Source organism: Callospermophilus lateralis (assembly GCF_048772815.1).
Source record: "Callospermophilus lateralis isolate mCalLat2 chromosome 8 unlocalized genomic scaffold, mCalLat2.hap1 SUPER_8_unloc_1, whole genome shotgun sequence".
Taxonomy (NCBI): Eukaryota; Metazoa; Chordata; class Mammalia; order Rodentia; family Sciuridae; genus Callospermophilus; species Callospermophilus lateralis.
Window position 1 is genome coordinate 274183 of NW_027510150.1, and position 21361 is coordinate 295543.

General features: G+C 36.9%; 1 protein-coding gene and 2 pseudogenes across 1 annotated transcript in view; 2 read left to right on the forward strand and 1 right to left on the reverse strand.

The window, feature by feature from the left end:
• Window positions 1-373, reverse strand: part of LOC143385812 (broad substrate specificity ATP-binding cassette transporter ABCG2-like) — a 64392-nt gene extending 64019 nt beyond the window's left edge. Inside the window, exon 1 of the mRNA XM_076841333.2 lies at window positions 299-373. Within this exon, the coding sequence (XP_076697448.2) occupies window positions 299-373 (75 nt within the window). The remainder of the gene's footprint in view (window positions 1-298) is intronic.
• Window positions 1-21361, forward strand: part of LOC143385791 (broad substrate specificity ATP-binding cassette transporter ABCG2-like) — a 564412-nt pseudogene that overhangs the window by 109995 nt on the left and 433056 nt on the right.
• LOC143385814 (U6 spliceosomal RNA) lies at window positions 4902-5000 on the forward strand (annotated as a pseudogene).

Genomic DNA, 21361 nt, shown 5'->3' on the forward strand with positions numbered 1-21361 from the left:
AATTTGGGGACTTAAAAAAAGGGGTAGGAATGTGGCTCAATGGTAGAGTGCTTGCCTCTAATGCATGAGGCCCTGGGTTCAATCCCCATCACCAACACAAAAAAAGAAATTTAAAAAAAGAATACAATACATAATAAAGATTGATGTTATGGCCCTTGGAAACTAGAGAAAATCTCATGTAAATATAAAAGGAAACCCCTTTGTATTCAAATAAGAGAAGTAGGTAACAAGACTCAGGGGAGGGGTATCTGAGGCAATTAGGAAGACATTACTGGCAGATGCCCTGGGAAGTCCTCACCTTTTGTCTACTTTCTGCATCAAGCTGATCCCATCCTACTGGCACATTCTTTAGACCTTTTTTGGCTCCTCTCATTTAGTGCTTCCTCTTTCTTTGAAAAATTTCCATCTCCCCTCACCATTGGGAGATTACAAGACTTGTTACCTTCTAGAAACATCTATTTTACCTTCTACATGGACTGAATTGTATTACCTAATGCTAACTGAGCCTAAGAACAAAATTCCAGACAGACACTGCTCTAAATAGCAGCAAGGTCTTCTTCAGTCACAAATCCAAGAAATTGAGGTAGTGATCCATAAAGTATAGAAAAACTGGTTCAACAGCTTTCCTGATGAAGTAGAAATTTCATTCCCTTCTTGTTAAAACAAACTTAACCATAGATGGGAGCAGAAGGTAGAATAGCGATTTTTCTCTGTACTTATCACACCCATTCCTGGCTTAAACGACTGCTACACTACTAACTTTAAATATGATCCCCTGAATATTTTCTCTCTATAAATAAATTTACTGGGTAACTCAAACTCAGGGATCTACTCTTCTCAGCCTCCTAGTGAGTGGAGAGATGGAGTACTCATCTGTATGGGTTTTGTTGGATTATGATGCATGACTGACTTTGAATATATATTAATATTAATAGCAATATATATTAGTAACCACAGAAGTGTACATTAAGTAGGAGAGATATACAGTATAAGAATAAAATTATACCAGACATTATTGAAAAAGAAAAAATTATGGGAACATAATCATCTAGCTATCAATTTTTTTTTCACATTCTGAAGTGAACTCAGCGTTGATTATTTAAAGAACAGATGAGGATTTCGTAGGTCTAGAAAGCCTATAGACACAGGTAGGGAGACCATTTGGGCTCTTTAATTTTCATTGAAACCTTTCAATCCTCGCTTCCTACCTCAGAGTATATGGCTCATTTTTAACATAATATAAATATTCCTCCCTCCTTGATCCTGTCTTCAACTGCCACCAAACTCATATCAAAAACTGTCAGCATACTGTTTGAAGACAGAGATAAACCAATTACCCTCATCTTATAGTTGCACATTGTAGATGTGTAAGAAAATGTCACACCAAACACTTACCTATGTTAAATTAGTGTGGGTCAATTGAAAAATATATACATATATTTTTTAAACTAATGACAAACCCATTTATAGACTGTTAAAAGAATATGATGCCCACCTATCCCTCTAAAAAATCCAGGTCTATTCCCAAATAAGATCCAACCATCAACAGTAGCATGTGGGACCACAGGGTCTTATCATTCAAGTGAGTCCTATAACACTTAAGAGTACGGACAGTTACAACTACAAAAATCCTCCTTAGGAAGTGCCCTTAGAACATACACTACTGCATACATGTGGATCGCACTGAGGGTGCTCTCCATTGCCATTCTTCTGTCTCTTCTGCATGCCTATGTCACACACACACACACACACACACACACACACACACACACACACACAACATATTGCTCAAAAATAACTGCCATGAAAACAGACCACAGATCAATGGTACAGAATAGAAGACTCATAAACAAAACCATTCAGAAATACTCAAATAATCCTTTTAGACAAAAATGCAAAAAACATACATGGGAGCATGGACAGTCTTTTTTAAAAAATGGTGCTTGGAAAGCAGGTTATCCATTATAGAAGAATAAATATACAGTAGAATGGATATAGAAGCATGAAAATGAAACAACATCCTGTCATTATGTACACATAAAATGCAACAAAAATGGAGAAAAAAGTTTTAAAATAATAAAAAGTAAACACCAGGAAAAGCTTCTCTCATGAACCAGCTTCAGAGGGAATAACTGATCATTCTCTCTCTCTAATGGCCTTCAGGATACACATTTTTATGTACAGAGGGCCTTTCAGTTCACCTGTGTCTATTGCAATGTGCTCCCTCAGGCAATGTTCTACTCTAGGTGGTATTTTACTTTATCTTTCACATGCTCACTTCAAATGCTTCATGGGTGCCTAATGATATTAAGTTCAGAAATAGGTTTGCACACATGTGCTTGTATTTTAATACATGTTATGTAAAGTAATGTGTTCCCCAAGTGAACTCCTAAATAATGTCCAGGGCCCTGGAACAAATAAGCCCAGTAAACACACTTGTTGCTATAAATCTGTATATTTTTCTGAAAAAGGAATGAGTAAACAATTCAATATATATATATATATATATATATATATATATATATATATATATATATATATATATATTGCTTTGTATACACAAACATTTTAAAACTTATCTAAAATTTAGTTTTGGGGCTGAATTTTTTGCATCATTTGAATGTTTTCAGTATTGTTTTTAGTAAGTGTTGTAAATAGTTGGTTAATTTTTACATTTAATCATCAAAACAGAAATATTTCCATAAAAATTCTGAAAGAGTACTCAAGAACTCTGTAGCAAACTACCCAAATTGATGAGCAAACTAACCTGGGAATAAGAAAAATAATTGCTTTGCCAATCCTCTTAAAATATTAATGCTAATAAATATTTCCTCCACCAGCAGTAATTCCCATGCTCAGGAAAGTTTTCCTTTTTCATTATTAACTCTCTTTATCTTCACCCATTTGAGGATAGGGAAGAGTTTTATCTTAACTGACCTGTGCAGCTGGATGGACTGTTTTTATTTCCTACTCTCAAATCAAACTGCCAAGGTACAAACTCAGTCATGTCATTTAAGCAGTGTGCACTTTTCTTAAAATAATAATAATAATAATAATAATGTGCACCCAATACCTACCCACCTTTCCTGGCACACAAACTTGTTCACTTAATAGTAGTTCAAATGACCAAGCGCACAAATTTCTGCTCAGAGGCATAGCATAAAACTCGTGGATATAAAGCACAGATATGGAGGTCAAAAGGAGTCAGCTTGAACTTCCATATAGACCATGAAACATCAGCTTCCAGTCCACAAGGCCACCAAGCATCTGTACTGCTGTAGAAATCCTCAAGCATTTTCCCCTAGTCCCCTGGCTCCTTTCCTCTGCCTTCCTTTCCCTCCCTCCCCAGTGGAGGACTGAGTGCTTCCGCTCCCTCCTGCACTCTGATGAAGCTGTCTGTGGGGTTGAGGACAGTGCCCACAGCCTCCACTGATCCCTTCCCGGATGGAGATGACCCCACCACTCCCTCTATCCAGAGGAGAAACACTCACCTAGCGGGAAGGCGCTAGTAGCCCCTCTCAGGGCTGTGGGCAGTAAACTGGACCTGTAGGAGATAGCTTGGATTGGACTTTGGTACAGGAGACTCAGGCTGTGGGGCTAGCATGCCCAAGGCCACCTCTCCCTTAAGTTGCATTCCCTGGGCCAGGGCGGGGGCAGAAGGCAAAAGGTGTGGCACCAACTGATAGACAGTGATAAGCCTCTGTTTTCAAGGCACCAAACCTCAGGGACCACTGCCCTGCTGCGGAGTCCAGTTCATGGAGAAGACTGTCCCTGGCCACACAGGGACAAACCAAAATCCCCACCTCTGGTGCTTTTTCAAAGGAACAGAAGCAATTCGCTCTGGTGGGTACTTCCGAGGCTGATGGACGCCTCATGTGACTGAATGGGTTTGGCACTGTTGCTCTCACTGTCCCTGAGCACTAGGAGTTCTGACACCTAGGCTTTTGCTCTCACACTTCACCCATCCCAAGGGCAAGAGGTGATTTCTGGTCAATGAGTTTGGGACAAATTAAATGGTTGTGTCCTAGGGCCAAATACATCAGGAACTGAATCTAAAGGGATGGAAGGTTTGAATGAAAGTATTCCTGTGGATGGTTTCAATGTTTTCATACTGCTGAAATAACTATTTCTCTGCATTAGTTTGAGACAGGAAACCCTAGAAAGTGATAGCATGGGTTCAGGAGAAGCTCTGGTTACCAGGTTCTGTGAGCAAGTACTGCCATCCCAGCATTCACCCTCTGGCCTCAGAAAGTAGTACCTGCATGTGGACAAAATCTTCTATCTGCAGTTTACAAAGAAAAACCATGGTGTCAGGTTGTTGACCTCAGGAGTTATTGTTAATATTGTGTCCTATTCAGGAAAATCAGGCATGAAGGGAAGGTAAGAAAATTGACAGTACATAATTTTTAGAATATCAAAGGTACTATATTGGAGACTTAAAGAACTTCAAGTATATGTCCATGATGAACACAAACATTTTCATGATTTTTTTTTTTTTTAGGATTCATTCTGTCACTGGGAAGACTCATATAGAAATACATTTATTCCAGTTTCATTTTAAACCAAAATTAGGATACTATTCATAGCTGGATCTTAATGAATATTGTGGTATCAGCATTCTCTGAAAGCAACTCAAATAAAGTATAAACATACAAAAAAGGAGAAAGAAAATGTGATTTTGAGACAAAAAATAAATAACAGAAACAGGATATTAGATTGTATAAGGTACTTTGGAATTTATATAAATAAAAGAATTCAGAGTGCTGGGGATGAAGTTCAGTGATAGAGAGATCACAGCCTAGATTTGCTTCCTGCACACACATAAAGTAGTAAATAAATAAATTCAAAATATATACCAAAAACTGTTATGTAGAAAATACTTGAATGAAAATAATGAAATAGTGCTCGCTTCGGCAGCACATATACTAAAATTGGAAGGATACAGAGAAGATTAGCATGGCCCCTGCGCAAGGATGACACGTGAAGCGTTCCATATTTTTCATGGAAGGCAGGCCACGCGACTCAGAGAAGGGACTCAGCCGCCAGCCCGCGTGGTAGGCAGACCACCCCAACTGGAGGAGGGGCCCAGCCATCCGCCCGCGTGATCACTGGACTGAGCTCTGGACAAACATAAGGTCTCCCCAACACCCCCCACCTCATCAAACACCTTACGAGAAAAACTGATGGAACTCATCTTGGAAAATCCCCCCAACCCTTAAAATCCACGAACTGGTGGGCGTGGCTAGTAGCTTGGTTCTGTGGAGGATCAGGCGCCTGGTTTACATCTCAGAGAATAAGAGTAGAGAGGCCACAGGTGGAAGCTCAAGTCCTCTCACACTGGCTACCTCCACCACCCTGAACACAGAGACTCAAGCTAGGAATAGACAACGCCACCTATTGGAAGAAAAGAAAACAGAGTTCTGAGAGACATTTTTTTTTCTTTTCTTTCTTTCTCTTCTCTCTCTCTTTTCATCCATTTATTCAGTCTCCTCTACCCTTCCTCCTCTGGTCCTCACAACCTCAACATATGTGAAATCCAGAATTGTGCATGAAAAAGGTCTTTAACAACTGAATCACCAGAATAATATAATATAGAGGAATTGCATATGCTTCACCTCTATCCCCCTTTTATTTCTTTTCTTTTTTCTCTTATTTTCTTTTTCCCACTCTCTTTTTTCTCTTTCTTTCCTTTTTTTCTCCTTATTACTCCCTATATCCCACTTGGAACCCCCTAAATTTTACTATTTATAAGTAGGGTAATCTTAAAAATACAGACAGGAGTTTGAATCTATGTATTCTTTCATAAATTACCCATCTATTGATTAGAGCTCTCCAAAATTACTAAGTTAGATTAACCCCATAACCTCACTCCTTTCCCCCTAAACATAACATCCTACACCTGAAATTCAGTTTTCTTCATGCTACCAGAAACAGGATGCCTTTCATGAAACTAATGACTATATTTTTAAATGATAATTGAAACCAACATTTGTAGACATAGAGTGTAGTTATAAATGTAGTAATAAGGAAAATGTGTGCTTAGATGATGTACTATTGATATTGGGAACTGTTGATATTGTCTTTCTCCACTTTTAAAACAATTTTGTGGGGTTTTGTGGTGGTGGTGGTGTGTTGTTTTTGTTGTTGTTGTTGTTTGTTTGTTTGTTTGTTTATGTGCTAGTTACTCCTTCTAAATGGAGGGGCCTTTCTGAGAGCCACAAGCCCTGCCTTGTGTATGGAAAAACTAGGTGGGAGGACTTTTGCTTTCAATGTTTTTTTCTGGGTTAATGCCCTATAATCAGCTCTGTGCTGTCCTTGTTTTAAGGTTTGACTCTTTAGTGTCTCTGGAAAAGCTCATGTGTTAATGCAGGAATGTTCAAAGGTGTAATCATTAGATTATGAGAGCAATGACTTAGTAGACTAATTCTTTTGAAGAAATAATAATTTGAATAGATTACTTACTAGGTGATAAGAGTAGGTTGGTGAGACATGGATGGAAAACTTTTTTCATTGTGTATGTGTCCTTGGGGTTTGTATATTGTCCCTGGCTTCACCTCTCCTCTCCTTCCTTCCTGTCTTTCTCTTCGTCTCTCTCTCTCCTTCCTGGCTTCTAAGAGCTGACCAACTTCCTCCACCATGCCCTTCTATGAACTAAACATCTGAAACTTTCAACAATAACAACACATTTTAACAATATAAACTTTTACTCCTCTAAGTGTACTTATCAGGTATTTTGGTTATGGTTATAGAAAGCTAACACACCTTGGTTCAAAAAATTGTGTATCTATGTGGACATCTCAAGTTTTGGATTCTCCAATGGCAGCTCCATTAGGACAAGATGGTAGGAATAATCTTGCTCAATAATCTGGATACAGTTATGAATGGAAACTTTAGCATCAGTGGGAAACACAGAGGCTGGGTTTAAGTCTATCCTGAATTCATGGTGATATTAGAATTGCTCAGTAATATAGTTTGAATGTTGCCTCACCTCCCCAGATAAGTCAACACCCTTCTTTTGTTCCTGCAAGTGGACTTTATATAGTGATAACCTGGCTGGAGTTTAACTTCTCTGCTTCTTGCAGCAAATCACAGTGGGTGCTAACATACTCAGGCATATGGGCATACTTAGTGATTATATCCAGCTGTTTTGAAAAATAGGCTACAGTCTTCTTCTATCCCCTAAATTTCTTATTTAGAAATGACTCAGATGTTGTATCAAATTTCAGCATAATAGAATTTAAGACTTTAAGCAACATGAGGAGTACATTTATAAATATTTAATCTCATTTCTATTCACCTAGTCTATCTTTGACAGTTATACCTGCATTGCTGAGACATCAGACAACCATTTCAAGTTATTTCTTAGTCAAAGAAAACCCATGTACTTGATGCACATGATACACAAGTGTGATAAAGCAATGTGAATTGAATAGTTTGTTAAAGGGCATTTCAATCCAAATTATATTTATGACAAAATGGTAGAAGCTAAGGTAACCACTTTAAATGACTACACTTTAAGATATTCTTTTGTAGTCTTAGGAAGTTTGTGGACCAAATTTTTTTTAGGTAAAGCAGATCTCATAGCAGCCTGATTTCTTAAAAAGACTGTGACCTTTGCTCCTCTTCTTCCCTCATCTTCTCTTGACTATTTATTTCATCTTTCTCCTTCATTTTCCTTCTTCTCATTTTCAAATGAATTTATGAGTTAACTCTTAGATTTTGTATTCCACATAATAACAGTTATCCTTAATATAAGAAGAAAGTCATTAGAAGAAAAAAATGGAAAGCTTAAAACTTTTATAGGTTCACCCTATAATTGAAGTTTAAGATTAATTAAAATGCACTCCCAAGAAGTTTGTAAATTAGGCATCCTGATAAACATTAGATTAGGCTTGCAGACCCAAAAGGAATTTACCAGAAAAGGCAACAAGATGTTACTTGGAGTTAACAGTGTTTAAAAAATTCATGGGAATCCCCTGCAAAACAGCAGAGTGGCCCCAGGAACCCCTGCTAAAGCTACTCTTCAGAATTAGGGTGACAGTATACCTTGACAGGATTAAGTTAAGTTCTTCCCAGTGCTGTACCCATGACCCATTTTCAGGCTGATACTTTCCTTAATTCAAGGAATATGAAGATCAGACAGGATTACAAAAAAAATCATTTTTTTTCTTCTCATGGATTTATAGCTTCAAGTGATCCAGTTGTTGGAGAATGTCAACTAATGGGCTGCATGTGAAGATGTAACTAATATTTCCCATTGTTTCCGAATAGTGACAAAACAGGTCAAAATTATATTCTTTTATTACTTATATTGTAGTTAGAATCAGGTCTCAGGACACTTGCAATGAAGGCCAAACCAGGTCTGACCAGGTTTCTGCAATCTGATATGGTCCATCTCCAACCACAACCAGACCAACCCAGAGAGAAACCAAAGAGAACTTCTGTAGATAGAGGATCCTTAATCCCTCTCTGGTCTGGAATCACATTGCCCCCAACAAGTTCAAACCAGAACTTCCATTCAAATGTTAAATCTTGTCTATCCAAATCCAGCTCCCCCACTAGAAAAGCCAAATGAGAGGGGAAAAGAAATAGGAATCTGATTGCTTATAGGAAAGTGACCTGTGGGGTAGGATCTTCAATCCAGAGTGCAAAATTGAAACTATGCACTGAAGGTCCACAGTGCTGAGTCAGGAAAAGTCCCAGGGATGGTCCATGGGACAAGTTGCTTTGATACTTGTTTTGACATGTTCAAAGGTTTTTAGAGTGGTAAGGGGCTGAAAAGCCATGGCAAATGTTCTTCTGGATATTCTTTTTGGCCATTTAATCAAATTGTTTCCAAACAAGTTCCATTTTGCACACCTCACTGTATGCCAGTCATTGCAATGACAAGTTTTGTAAAAAAGAATGTATTTGTAAATAGACTCAGCACAAAGAAAGAAGAGACCCTCCTGAGACTAAGGTTTATGGTGTTTTCTGGGATAAAGATGCAGGTGATTTAAGGCATGAGAAAGGTGACTAGAGGTGAAGTAACCAGTAGTTTACACATGTTCAACTCAATGACATGGCTCTTCTCAGGATGCTTGTTTAGAAATTATTGGTGTTAGCAGATATGAGCATGGAATTTCTGGCCTGGAAATGTCAAAATGTTACCTGTGCAATACTGGTGCAGGCCCAAGTGAAGTCATTGGCTCCAACAAACATGGGCTTTGAATCCCTGGGAAACAACCCCAGCAAATGATTTCACCATGCCCCACATGTCCTTGATTTTAACTACCGCAAAGCTAGTAGGAGGCTAATGATAATATTGCTCAGCTCCATGACTTCCAAAATTATTGATTTTTAAGTCAATTAACTAATAAAGAAAAGCAAGTGAAGCTGGAATATTTATTTAGACTTTCAACTCTGTTTCACAGGAATAGGGACTAAATGCCAAAAGTGGAGGACAGACTATGTGACAGCATTCACTCCCTTGGTTCTGCTCACTATTACTGGGGGCCTCTGAAGAACTGGGCAAAGTACTCTATGATGGTCAAGAAGTGATGAGGAAGTAATGGAATGGAAACAGCTGAAAAAACTCATCCTCCTACTTTCACTGGTAGCAGGAAAAGAGATCTCTTCTGAATTGAGCCCACTGAGATCAAAGAATGGGACAAGGCTCCCACACCATGGGATAAGTAAGCTTGGTAAATAATTCACAGTGTCTTCAAAGGACATAGTTCAGAGACAGGGTTGAGACTGCATGGAGAAACCCATAAAACCCACCAAATCAAACAACTGAGAAGGCATTGAAGGAGCAATTACACAAACTAACACTGAAGCTCTTTCCCTAGGTGGAAATATTTAATAATTCAGAATTTACCCCTTTAGGAATAAGCATCTGACTCCTTATGTTCTAATTCTGCACACTGATACAATGTTCAACAGCTAGTCAGATGACATTGGAACACTAATTTCCTCAACTCTGAAGGCTGACTAAACAGGATAATTTGAAATGACTCCCTCTAAAATTAGGGAAATGCATCTGAAATTAAGAGGGATCAAAGCCCCAAATTGTTAGAACTTCTGAACTTCCTCATGTTGACAAGAGAAACTAACCCCACCTTGGCCAGGCACCACTGACATGATTTCTAACACAGATTAGGTAAACCTTCATATATATTTTCCCTACCTTTTGTCCTCTTTAACACTCCTTCTCTTATAAAACCTTTCTTGGTCCTGGAGCTTTCTGAAGATGGAAATTCAAAACAAAGAGAATTCTTTTATCTTTCTTCAAAGCTGGCTTTGAATGAAACCTATTTCCCTGCTCATTTGACTCTGAGTAATTGTGGAGCATTATGAGCCATAAAATCTAGATTCTGACTCACGTGGGGTAATACTACTGCTGGGTAAAAATTGGGTAGAGAGAGTTAAATACCCTTATACAAAATATTAGGAACCAGGAGTGTTTGGGTTTGGGAATTCTTTTATGTGTTGAGATTATATATATAATATATAATATACATTATATCACAATATATAATATATATCATATTTATGTATAATAATATGATATATATTATATTATATTATATTTATAATATATAACATATTATAAACATATATTTCACATAATATATAATAATATCTGATATGTAATATATGAAATATAATATCTCATATCTGATAACACCAATAATTTCTAAACAAGCTTCCTGAGAAGTGCCATGGCATTGAGTTGAACACGTGGAAACTACTTGTTACTTCTCCTCCAGTCACATTTCTCACGCCTTAAATCATCCTTCACCTTTATATATAATATATAATTATATAATATATAATTATTATAACATATAACATATAATATATAATATTATATCATATTATGCATTATATAATCTCAACACCTGAAAGTATATATATACATTTCTTTGGGATGGATCCAAGATATCTGCAAATTGTACAAATCACCTGAATATAAGTTTATACAATATTTTTAGCAATTTGGGGCATGAAACAATGTTTCATGGTGTTAAATTTTCCACTTGTGGTGTCAACTTGACCTATTACTTTCAGATTTTCAATCAATTTCAGATTTCAAATCTGGGGTTTGGAATGCTCAACCTGCATGAAGTTTTATGTACATATAGCAAGTCACATGTTCAATTCAATCCCTTTTTTCTAGGCAATGTAACTCACTTGAAGCTAATGTATGCTAATGTATGAAATATGATATGTCAAGAGCTTTGTAGGGTTTTGAACAACCAATAAAAAAAATAAAAAATAAAAAAATAAATAAAGATAACAATGGAATGGAAAAAAAGGAAAAAAAAGAAAAAAAAAGATTGAGAGAGGTAGTTTTAAATTTCCAGTGCAATATTATTTTGCTAATTTTCCTCATATTACTACTAGGCATTATTTTCTGTGTTGAAGCTCTTCTATTGAATCCATATGATTCATGATACTTAAATCATTGATTATCATACATATATCAACATTAAATAGTGTTCATCAGGCCCCATGTTCATTTTATACTCTAATTTATCAAATGAGTATAGTATCACCTAACACATTTTAAAAATATATTTGTCCCTAATACATCTTTGCAAAGATTTGTTGTTTTTAATGTTATTTTGAGGGTTTTAAAAATGTTGTACAGATGTCATTTTCATTTTCTACGATTTATTGGAATTTGTTCATCAATAAGAGTTTTTCCATTTACATATTATGCTTTTGTTTATTTACATATTGTTATTTTGTTTATTTTTTTGTTTATTTTCCTCTCTTTTTTACACTTTCCTGTTATTTTCAATATTTTTTCTCTTTTTAGATTAGATATTATTTTGCTTAATCTTTCTAGTGATAAATTTATGTAATAGATATGATTCTAAATATCTTTATTTGTATTGTATTTTCTCAAGAATATTAAGGACAGAAGAATAATAATTAACTACTTTGAAACCATATTTAAAGGCAGCTTTTGGTAGTTTACCTACTATTTGGTTACTTGTGTTTTAATGTTTTGCTCTGGTTTCATTTATAAAAAATTGTAAATGAAGGGTTAGGACTTTAGCCAAATAACAGAATGACTATGCTCACATGGATATATATGTGTTTCCAGCACTCATTTCAGGTTGTCTGTTTTTTCAGATAGCTGAAGCCTTCACATACTTTCATTTGGGAGAGTGGGTGCCATCCAAGTGGCATATTCCATCAAAGGCTGACCAGAGAAGTGATGGAATTATGAAGTTTCCATTGCATATTAAGAGTGTGCAAATGTCTTTGCATTTCTTTATTTGAGTTGGAAATTCCAAGTTCTAGATTTTACTGTATTCATTTTCTACAAATAAAGAATTTAAGCACAGGAGAGTTATTAGCTAGCCAATATATCAGCATCCCCAATCATGAATCCTAGAGGCAGATATTCAGGCTGGAGAAAAGTTGAAAACCTTGTTTCTATCATCTGACTTCAAATCCAAGGGTCATTTAACTGCTACCAACATAGACTCATTGTGCTGCTGATTCATGACCAAATGTAGAACTGTCACTCAAGGACATTTGGGCCTGCCCCAGGAAAAGGACCAGGTTCGTGTTTGATGAACTGTGTTAAAATAATCATTCTTCAGTTCTAGAAGACATTGTTTTCCAGTATGTCCAGCAGATGGCGTGTCATCATCAAAGCAATCCATTCCTACTCCTTTACTGAAGTAATGAAAGCTAAACAGATCCTCTGACCTTCAGGATCAAAATTCAGTACTGGATCTTAAGCGCAATAGGAAAAATAAATAAAATATATATTTAATTGATGACTGTAATACTTAAATTTAATTGTTAAATTAACAATATCATATTTAGGAATTAAAATTTTAAAATAAATCATCAATACTTGGGGGTGGTGTTAGTAATCAGGGATTGATCCCAGGGACATTCAACCACTGAGCCACATCCCTAGCTCTGTTTGTTTTGTATTATATTTAGAAGCAGGGTCTCACTGAGTAGTTTCCTCCTCGCTTTTGCTGAGGGTGGCTTTGCACTCCTGATCCTCTTGTCTCAGCCTCCTGAGCTTCTGGGATTATAGGTGTGTCTTGGTGCCTGGCCAATATTTCTTTCTGAGAATAACGAAGTCAATGGTAAAATACCTCCAGAATGTTCTCTATTAATCCATTCAGATTACAGTTTTATTTTATGTTAGTTGAAAGTAATCAACTTAATCACTTAGTTGGTATTTTGAGCCTTCACTTCCTTCTTATTCTTCCATGTCAGCTTTTTCCCCCTCCCTCCATAGGCTCTGGATCCATGAAAAGTTTCTGCAGTGTTTCACACTGTCAGTGTCTCTGTCAGAGCTGGGCAGGAAGCATGCTCCCTATTGCTACTCCCATCATGTCAAGTATGATAGAAAGAACAGGAAACTTTACAAGAATAAGAATCCTCACTTGTCATGGTTCCTCCTTCCCTGATCATCTCTGGAGCTTGTGTGGGTGCTTATGGCCCAGGGCTCAGGCAGGAGATGGAATCGGCATCATTTTGCATGGTTTGGGCTGGTGATGAAAAGGCTGCTAGGACACAGAAATACTTTTTTTTCCACAAAGTCTTGGGTTCCTGGGGGGTGGGGGGGGTGGGGGGGGGCTCTACTGACCTGAAGGGTCCTCTTCCACACTGGAAGGCAAGAGAATGAGAGTACCTGAAAGCCCTCTATTTATCAGGGAAAAGACCTTGGATAGAATATTTCACCCATATATGGTAGGGGATAATGTTTCAAAAGGGAGGGGGGTGCTCAATCCCATTGGGCATTTCAGAGCTGAAGCATTTCCTTGCAGAGTGAAGGTAAGGCCATTTGCTTTGCACAATGTGTGGCCTTGTGATGCCAGCCCAATACTCCCTTTACTCAAGGCTGGGGGTGGTGGCAGCTTAGCTCCTGCATGGGACAGCCACCCACAGGTGCTACAACTTAGACTCCAGGTGTGGCCTCCTCTCCAGTACTAGAGGAGATAGTGTTGCCTAACAGCTGACCAGGGGCTTATAAATATCTGAAATTATGGAGCTAGACATTCTATTTCTAGATTGATAGGAAGATGATACCATTAAGTAATTCACCTAACTTGACACCTATAAAATTGGAATTTGGCAAGAAAAATCCTCACCTCAGTTTCAGGAAAGCACTAAAGATTAGTGGCATCAGCATGAGTGTGAAATATACATGTTACTGTTTCAGCCAATACACATTTACTGACAACCTATGAACCATCAGGCTCTGTGCTGGATCACCCCAGTGGTAACCTTCTTGATCAGGAGTTGTCTACTGATTGAATGAAAGAGACACTTGGTTTATGGATATATAAATATATCCATCCCTCTTCTCCACGAGATGATATTTATTTTCAGTGCATGGTTTGTGTCTCCTTTATCTTCTTTCTACCTCATAAAATGTCTTTACAACCAAAAGAAACCTTAGAGTTTTTTTGTGAATTCTTCATTTAAGAAAATTGTACAATATTTTGGGCAGTATAAGTACCAGAAAGCTGGAGGCCTGAAAAGAATGAAATCCTTTAGGAAAGAGGCCTTGAGAAGTCTGGTTTTTAGCTAAGTGCAAGATTCCAAAAGTATGAAGGTATTGGCTCTCATAAAATGACTTGCAGCTAACTTGGAATAAGTTGCAGGTGTAGATTTTTACCTTATAAAGTCAGAGAAAAAAAGAGACTCTTTTGGACATGTCTATGTATTTTTGTTGTTTTAGTTCCTCCTATAGCAGTTCAGGTTATTGGTTGAATTACCAGCAACATTGGTGTGGTTCACTCTTGGCAATTATATTGGTCAAGTTCATCTGATACATCACCAATTTTGGCTCCTTCCTGGAAAATGGTGATTTTTTTTTTTGCCTCTTTCTCTTTTACTATAGTTGGAAGAGATATTGGACATCTACACTCTCAGAATATAACTTTTCAGGGTTTCTGAAATTGTCTGGATATGGTGATATTTGTGGTAGTTTGAAGAACACCAAATTTCCTACCTTATTCTAAAATATGTTAATTATAATCTTTTATTTCCTTAGTATTTTGTTTCCCAATATCCCCAGAAGAGAATCTGACATTTTCATTAAATTATGTTCTTGGGATACCACATATTTGCCAATTCCTTAGGTGAAACCTTTCATAATCAACAAGCATTTACAGTGATCTCTCAATTAACCTCAATCATCACAGAAAAACTTACTGATTCATATTTGGATTTGGCCTGCCATGTAAGATATGAGAGAAATTATTTATTTGGGGATTTTGCTAGTGACATTTTTTTCTACCTTCTGAAAAAAAAATTGTATCTCTGCACACTTGTCAGATTTGAAAAGAAAAAAAAATTCTGAAAATCTTTGGGGTGTCAGGATAAACTTCCTGCAGTTTAAAATTTCCTTCAAATAGTCCACAAAAACAAAATTTCAGATATCTCCATCAACATTTTCTGTATAAGGTACAAGAAATCTAAGGCAGAGACTGCAATCAAGATCAGCCCCTCTTTCATGCTGTGTCTGCCATTGACTGCATTGTAGCTCTAAAACTTGTCCAGTTGGTTTTCTATTCCTCTGTACTACTTATTAATTATGTTCCATCTCAATTACTTCCGTCCAGAGGTCTTAGTGTAAAACTGAAATTTAGCAGCAGCTCTGTAAATAATTTCCCCAAATAATTGTAATTGCAGAGTGCAGTGCACATAGATTATCAATTATCCCAGAGCACAGTTATTTTTGTGACTCTTAAGGATATATACCCTGCTTTTTGATCTATGTGGATTTAGTTTTATTTAAGTTATTGAGAATCTGATAAAAGTGCAAGTATTATATTTTCTAAGGGAATAGCATAATTATTTTCTTTTTATCAAATGATTTCAATATTGACCAAAGACTAGGCAGTAAAATTCTACATTTTAAACTCGCATGTATATTAGTGAAAAGTTTGATTGCATATTCCAAAGTGTGTATAAATTTGCATATGTATTGGAATAGTGAGCAAATCTGTAAAAACATAAACATTTAGAAGAGAAGAGTATAGATAATTGTAAATAGAATTCTAACACTTTCTCACCACCTCCCTACATATTTTCATGTTCTCTTCCCTTACTCCAGTGAGTTGCCTTGAACCCACTATGCACACATATGGGAAGATAGCTAATCTTGCAGGAGTCATGAACAGATTCTTTAGCTTAGTAGTCACAGCAGTATAAATTTTTTTTGAAAAGTTGCTGCATTTTGTTTTCTTTTTATTAACTCTTCACACTGCAAAGTTAAGAAATCAGAGTGCTTTTGTGAAGAACAGGGAAGGGTGACTGCCAATCCACTTCTCCTTTAGAAGGTTTTCAGAGCAAGTAGATTTTGTATTTTTCTCCCCCAAATGCATCCCACACTTCACCACACCATCAAACCTGTGAATATGGACAAGGCATTGAGTTTATCTGGCTCAAATATTTTAAGTTCACCTGAAGCCTAAGCAAAGTGATTACATTCTATACATTGCACTTTGATATCACTTTGAGATTCTGTCCTCTTTTTTCCTGTTTTATTTTTCCAGTGTGTGCTCTGAAGTCTACAGGATTGTGTCAATCAGATATTTGTCTTAAGCAGTAGTCTTTAAAATCTAGAAAAATTTCTTGGTTTAGTAAAATAAACTCGTCATTTTAAGACTCTTTATTTATTTATATAGAACAGGAGTAAAATATAAAACTGTTTTTCCCAATTCTTAGAGAGATTTTCAAACTAGTGGGTCTCATGTGACCATTCTTCTGGGCAGGGGTAATTCTATTTCTGGTGCCAGAACTCTTCTACCATCTGACAATATAGGTTTCATTTAACACATGCAAATGAGGCCTTTTCATTATGTAGCTAAGCTGGGAAACCACACACTCTAACTCAGGGGCAGATTTGAGTATTCCATGATAGTGGGTACTCAGGGAAGAAGAGGAAGCCAGAATCAGAGAAGATCTTGTGCAGGTGAAGGAGAGATGCTGCACTTGAAAATGTTAGAGGATCCTCTCTTCCAGAAGGAAGCCAGAGAAAAAAATTAGTAAGAACCTATGCTGGCACAGAAACTTCTTCTCAAGTGTTCCTCACTCACATGTTTTCCTCTGTTCTCAAGGTATAATGTGCATTTCCAGGTGGGTGATAGATTAGGGCAATTAATGTACAGTGATCATCATTTCTGGAGATGCTGGTAATTTTAATACTTCTGAGGAAGCTCCTAATCTGTTACTAGCTCAGGTTCTTATTGTGCTGTATAGACAGTGTCCACTGGCTACAGGTGGCTATTTACATTTCATTTTCAGTGAATTAAGTTTATATGCAATTAAATATTCAGTTCCTCAGTCCCATTAGGCACATTTTAAGTGCTCGATGTCTAATGTTGCTAGTGGCTACTATAATGGAAAATTGAAATATTAGAACAATTCCTTCATCACTGAAGTTTCTCTTGAACAGCTGTTCCAGAAGGTTCTTACCAAGCTCTATGTGTTTTCCTGAATTGATGTTTCTACCTAGAAAGCCTGAGGTTCATCATAAGGCATAGACCTCACCTTTTGTTTTTTCATTCTGCTTACTCAGCAATATTTCTGTTCAGGAGAAACCATAACTAACATTTCAAACCTTTATCATGAAATAGTAAAAAATAACCAGGATATTGAATGAATATCATCTAAGGGACATCAAGAGTAATGTTGAATTGCATCAGCATTTACATTTTTCTTTTACTGTGAAAAAAAAAAACTTTTTTATAAGAGACCTTAAGAAAAATACTTGAGTTGTTGTTGTTGTTGTTGTTGTTGTTGTTGTTTTTCCATCATAGGCCCTAGGGGGTTGTGCTTAATTTGGGTTGTTGTGTTAATTCTTTCAATTCCCAAAACTTGACCCTCAAGTTCTTTGAGGTAGGGATCCTGACTGCACTTCTGATATCCCCCAGATGCTCTTCCATAAGGCCTCTCCCCAGAGCTGTGCAGATGTCCTGCCCCCAGGGCTGTGAACTGTACAACCTGGGCAGAGGTTCTTGAGCCTTGTCTAGAGCAGTACTCCAGGTGGCTTTGCCATAACTCACAGCAAGTCCCTGTTGGCTCTCAGCCCAGCCTAAATCTGGGGATAGGAGGCCAGCCTTTGAGTCATGGTACAGATTCAAAACAGTGACATAACCATTGTTACATCCACACCATTGATGCAAACATGAATGACAGTTACTAATACACAAGTAGCATTTCCTGAAAATTTGGTGTGGTGTTTGGCATAGCTTTTTTCTCTTTTATTTTGTCTTTTGAGACTATCATTAGTGAATGTAACTAAAAGGAAGGCCATTTTCATGATATTTTAATCATTCTGGAAAATTGTTGCCACTTGAGCCTGCAGCTGTGTTCTGCCTCCTGCTTCCTCCCAGCAACAAGAACAGTGCCTGTCATGGAGTAGGGACTCAGCAAACCCTTCAGGAAAAAGAGAATAGAAGTTCTGGGTTCAGAAAACAACAACAAAATCAGTCCTTTCTCTCCTCTCTCCTAGTCTTCCTGTGGTTAATTTATAAAATACAAAATTGCCATTGTCACATTTGAATGTGTAGAGTGAAGTGGCATAAAGTATATGCACAGTGTTGGACCACCATCACCAGTGTGCACTATCAGAGCTTTCTCATCATCCTAAGGTGGAACTCTGCCCATCAGCACTGACTTCCCATCTCCCCCTCACCTCAGGCCCTGGTAACATACTTTCTGCTTTCTATTTATGAATTTAACCACTCTGAGTGCTTCATATGAGTGCAGTGGCACAGTTTTGATCTTTTATGACACACAGTTTCCCATATCATACTATTTTCAAGGTCTGCATGGTATGAGGTACCCTAATCCCATTTCTTTCTGTGGAAGAATCATATTCCATTGTATTTATGCACCACATTGTGTTTATTCATTTATCTGTGGATATCTTCCCTCTTTTATCAATCTTCAAGTTTACCAATCCTAATAGGACCATGAGCCTACTGCCCAGACTATTTCTTGGTTTGCCAAAGACCTCTTTGGCTTTGCCATTATGTTCTTTTTCACTTTCTTAGCATAGGCTCAGTTGGCATACCTCTTCTTTGTTGATCTGGTTGATGATCTCAGTACTTTCCAAGAATATATGAAAGTACACATAAAATTGAGAAGAAAAATATAATCAGATAAAATAAAGCAGTCATCCCAAGGACAAAGAAATCTTCACTGTTGCTCTGTGCACCATGACAGTGTTAAGAATATTCAAGATAAGAGTCACCTTTCCCCAACATCTACTCAGTAATACAAAGGATCCATTCTGAAATGTTGGTGCCATCAAGTAATGAGATGTAGGAGAACAGTCACAGAAAACCAACATGATTCCAAGGCCAAGCACGAGGTAGTGCCCATTGCATAGGAATGGCTCTAAAAGGCCATTTGTGTATATTTTTGTTCTTGTTGAATATGTTGCCTTACATTTTGAACTTCAAGATATAAATAAGGTAATAAGTATTTATAATATTCTAGAAGAAATTTAGAAATGCACAGAAATTTTCAGTCTTCTCCACAGAGTTTCCAAATATGTGACAAAACAAAACTACAAAAAGAGCCAGTATCAGATTTCTATTCCATTTACAAAAGGCTTAGTATTGGGAATCTGAGAGAAATAGCATAATGATTAAGTTGATAAAACTTGGTGCATGGGGATACCTAAATCATTGCTGTTTGGTAAAAGTCAATATGGAAATGATTCTTATTAAAACCCAGCACTTATAACATCTAGCTACATTTCCTTCACTTTGAGTGAGTGTGAGAATATTGGACTTTTGTACAGATACAATTCTGGCCATCCTTTAAAAAATATTTTCCTTTTTTTTTCTTTTAAGAGATATTGTCTTCAGGCCCAGGGATCTAGACACAATGTGATACCCAAAATTTGATCCCAGAACAATAAATGAACATTAGTAAAAAAATAAAATAAAAAATAAAAGCGGGGATTAATTTGTAACAATTGTGCAATTTGAACACAAAAATGTCCCAGTGTTAATTTGTGACCTTTGACTGATGGAACTTGAAATATAAAAAGTTAAAATTAAATGAATCTTGGCCAAGAGCACATGGGAGATTTCCACACTCTCTTTGCAGCTTTTCTGTAAATATAAACTATTTAAATATTTAAAAGCTTTTTAAAAATGGAAGAGGGAATTAAGCATGTAGCTTTCCACAAAAAAATACAAACCCGAGTTGCAGTGATGTTCTGATAATAGCAATGGAGAGGAATATACTTAAATCATTTCAAAAGCAACCCATAGAGAGAGGAGGAGGAATCAGTGATTAGGAAGGTGCATGCAGGACTCTCCTGTCAGGTCACATTCTACTTCTTGGCCTGGACTGGTGGCTGCACACATGTCATCATTTTATTGTAACTCACTGAATTGTATTTTTTTGTTGTTGTTGTTACATTGCCCTTCAATAAAAAAGAAGTTCTTAAACAAAGTCATAGTACTGGTAAATAGTTCAGGTAAAGAATGAAATGAGTATACAGAAATAAATGTACAAGCATTGAATGGGATCTTGTGTAGGCAAAGATATCCAAGTTATTAAACCACAAGCATAACATTTTCAGAGCTGAGAGAGCATTAGAAATGGCCAAATTCAGCCCTGACAAGTTCTTCATGGAGGTGGCTCTCCAGGTGCTCCTTCAGTGGGAAAGGCAGGACCTGACATCTGTGTCTTAGCAAAGCCCTCAGAGATTCTAATATAGCCAGATTATATACCACAGAGACATTCAAGGAGGCAAAGAGAAATTTCAGAGGCAGAATGTCCCAGAAATGGCACAAGAACCATAACCCCCTACCCTGGCCCTCAACTCCACCTGCAGCCCAAGACCCCAGCTAAGACTCCTGAACTCTTACAATTCCATTAGAGAATATCTGTAAGTTCCACTAATCTAAATTATCTTATTTAAGACATGATTTTTTATCATCATGGATCTGTTTCACCCTAGGAATAGCATTATGTTTCCAAAGTAATTTAGTTTTATACTTCTATTACAACATTTACACAAGTTATTTATTTAATGGGATCATATTTAATGGTAGAGTCATAGAATATCAAAACTGTAGGGATACTAGCCAGCCTACTCATTTTGTACATGAGGAACCTAATGCCAGAGATAAGAGAAACTTGTATGAGTTTCTAGAGATAAATTCTCCGTTTTCAGGTCAATAAATTAGCCTGGATTTCTTCCCAACACTTAATGTCTGAGGGAGATAAAGTAATATAAACAAAGAAATACCATCAGATTTTGGCTTTATTTTTTGGACATATAATTCAATTTGTTTTTGTTTTGTAATCTTTTCTATTGAAGATGATGGTTGCTGATCAGCAGTGTGATGGAACT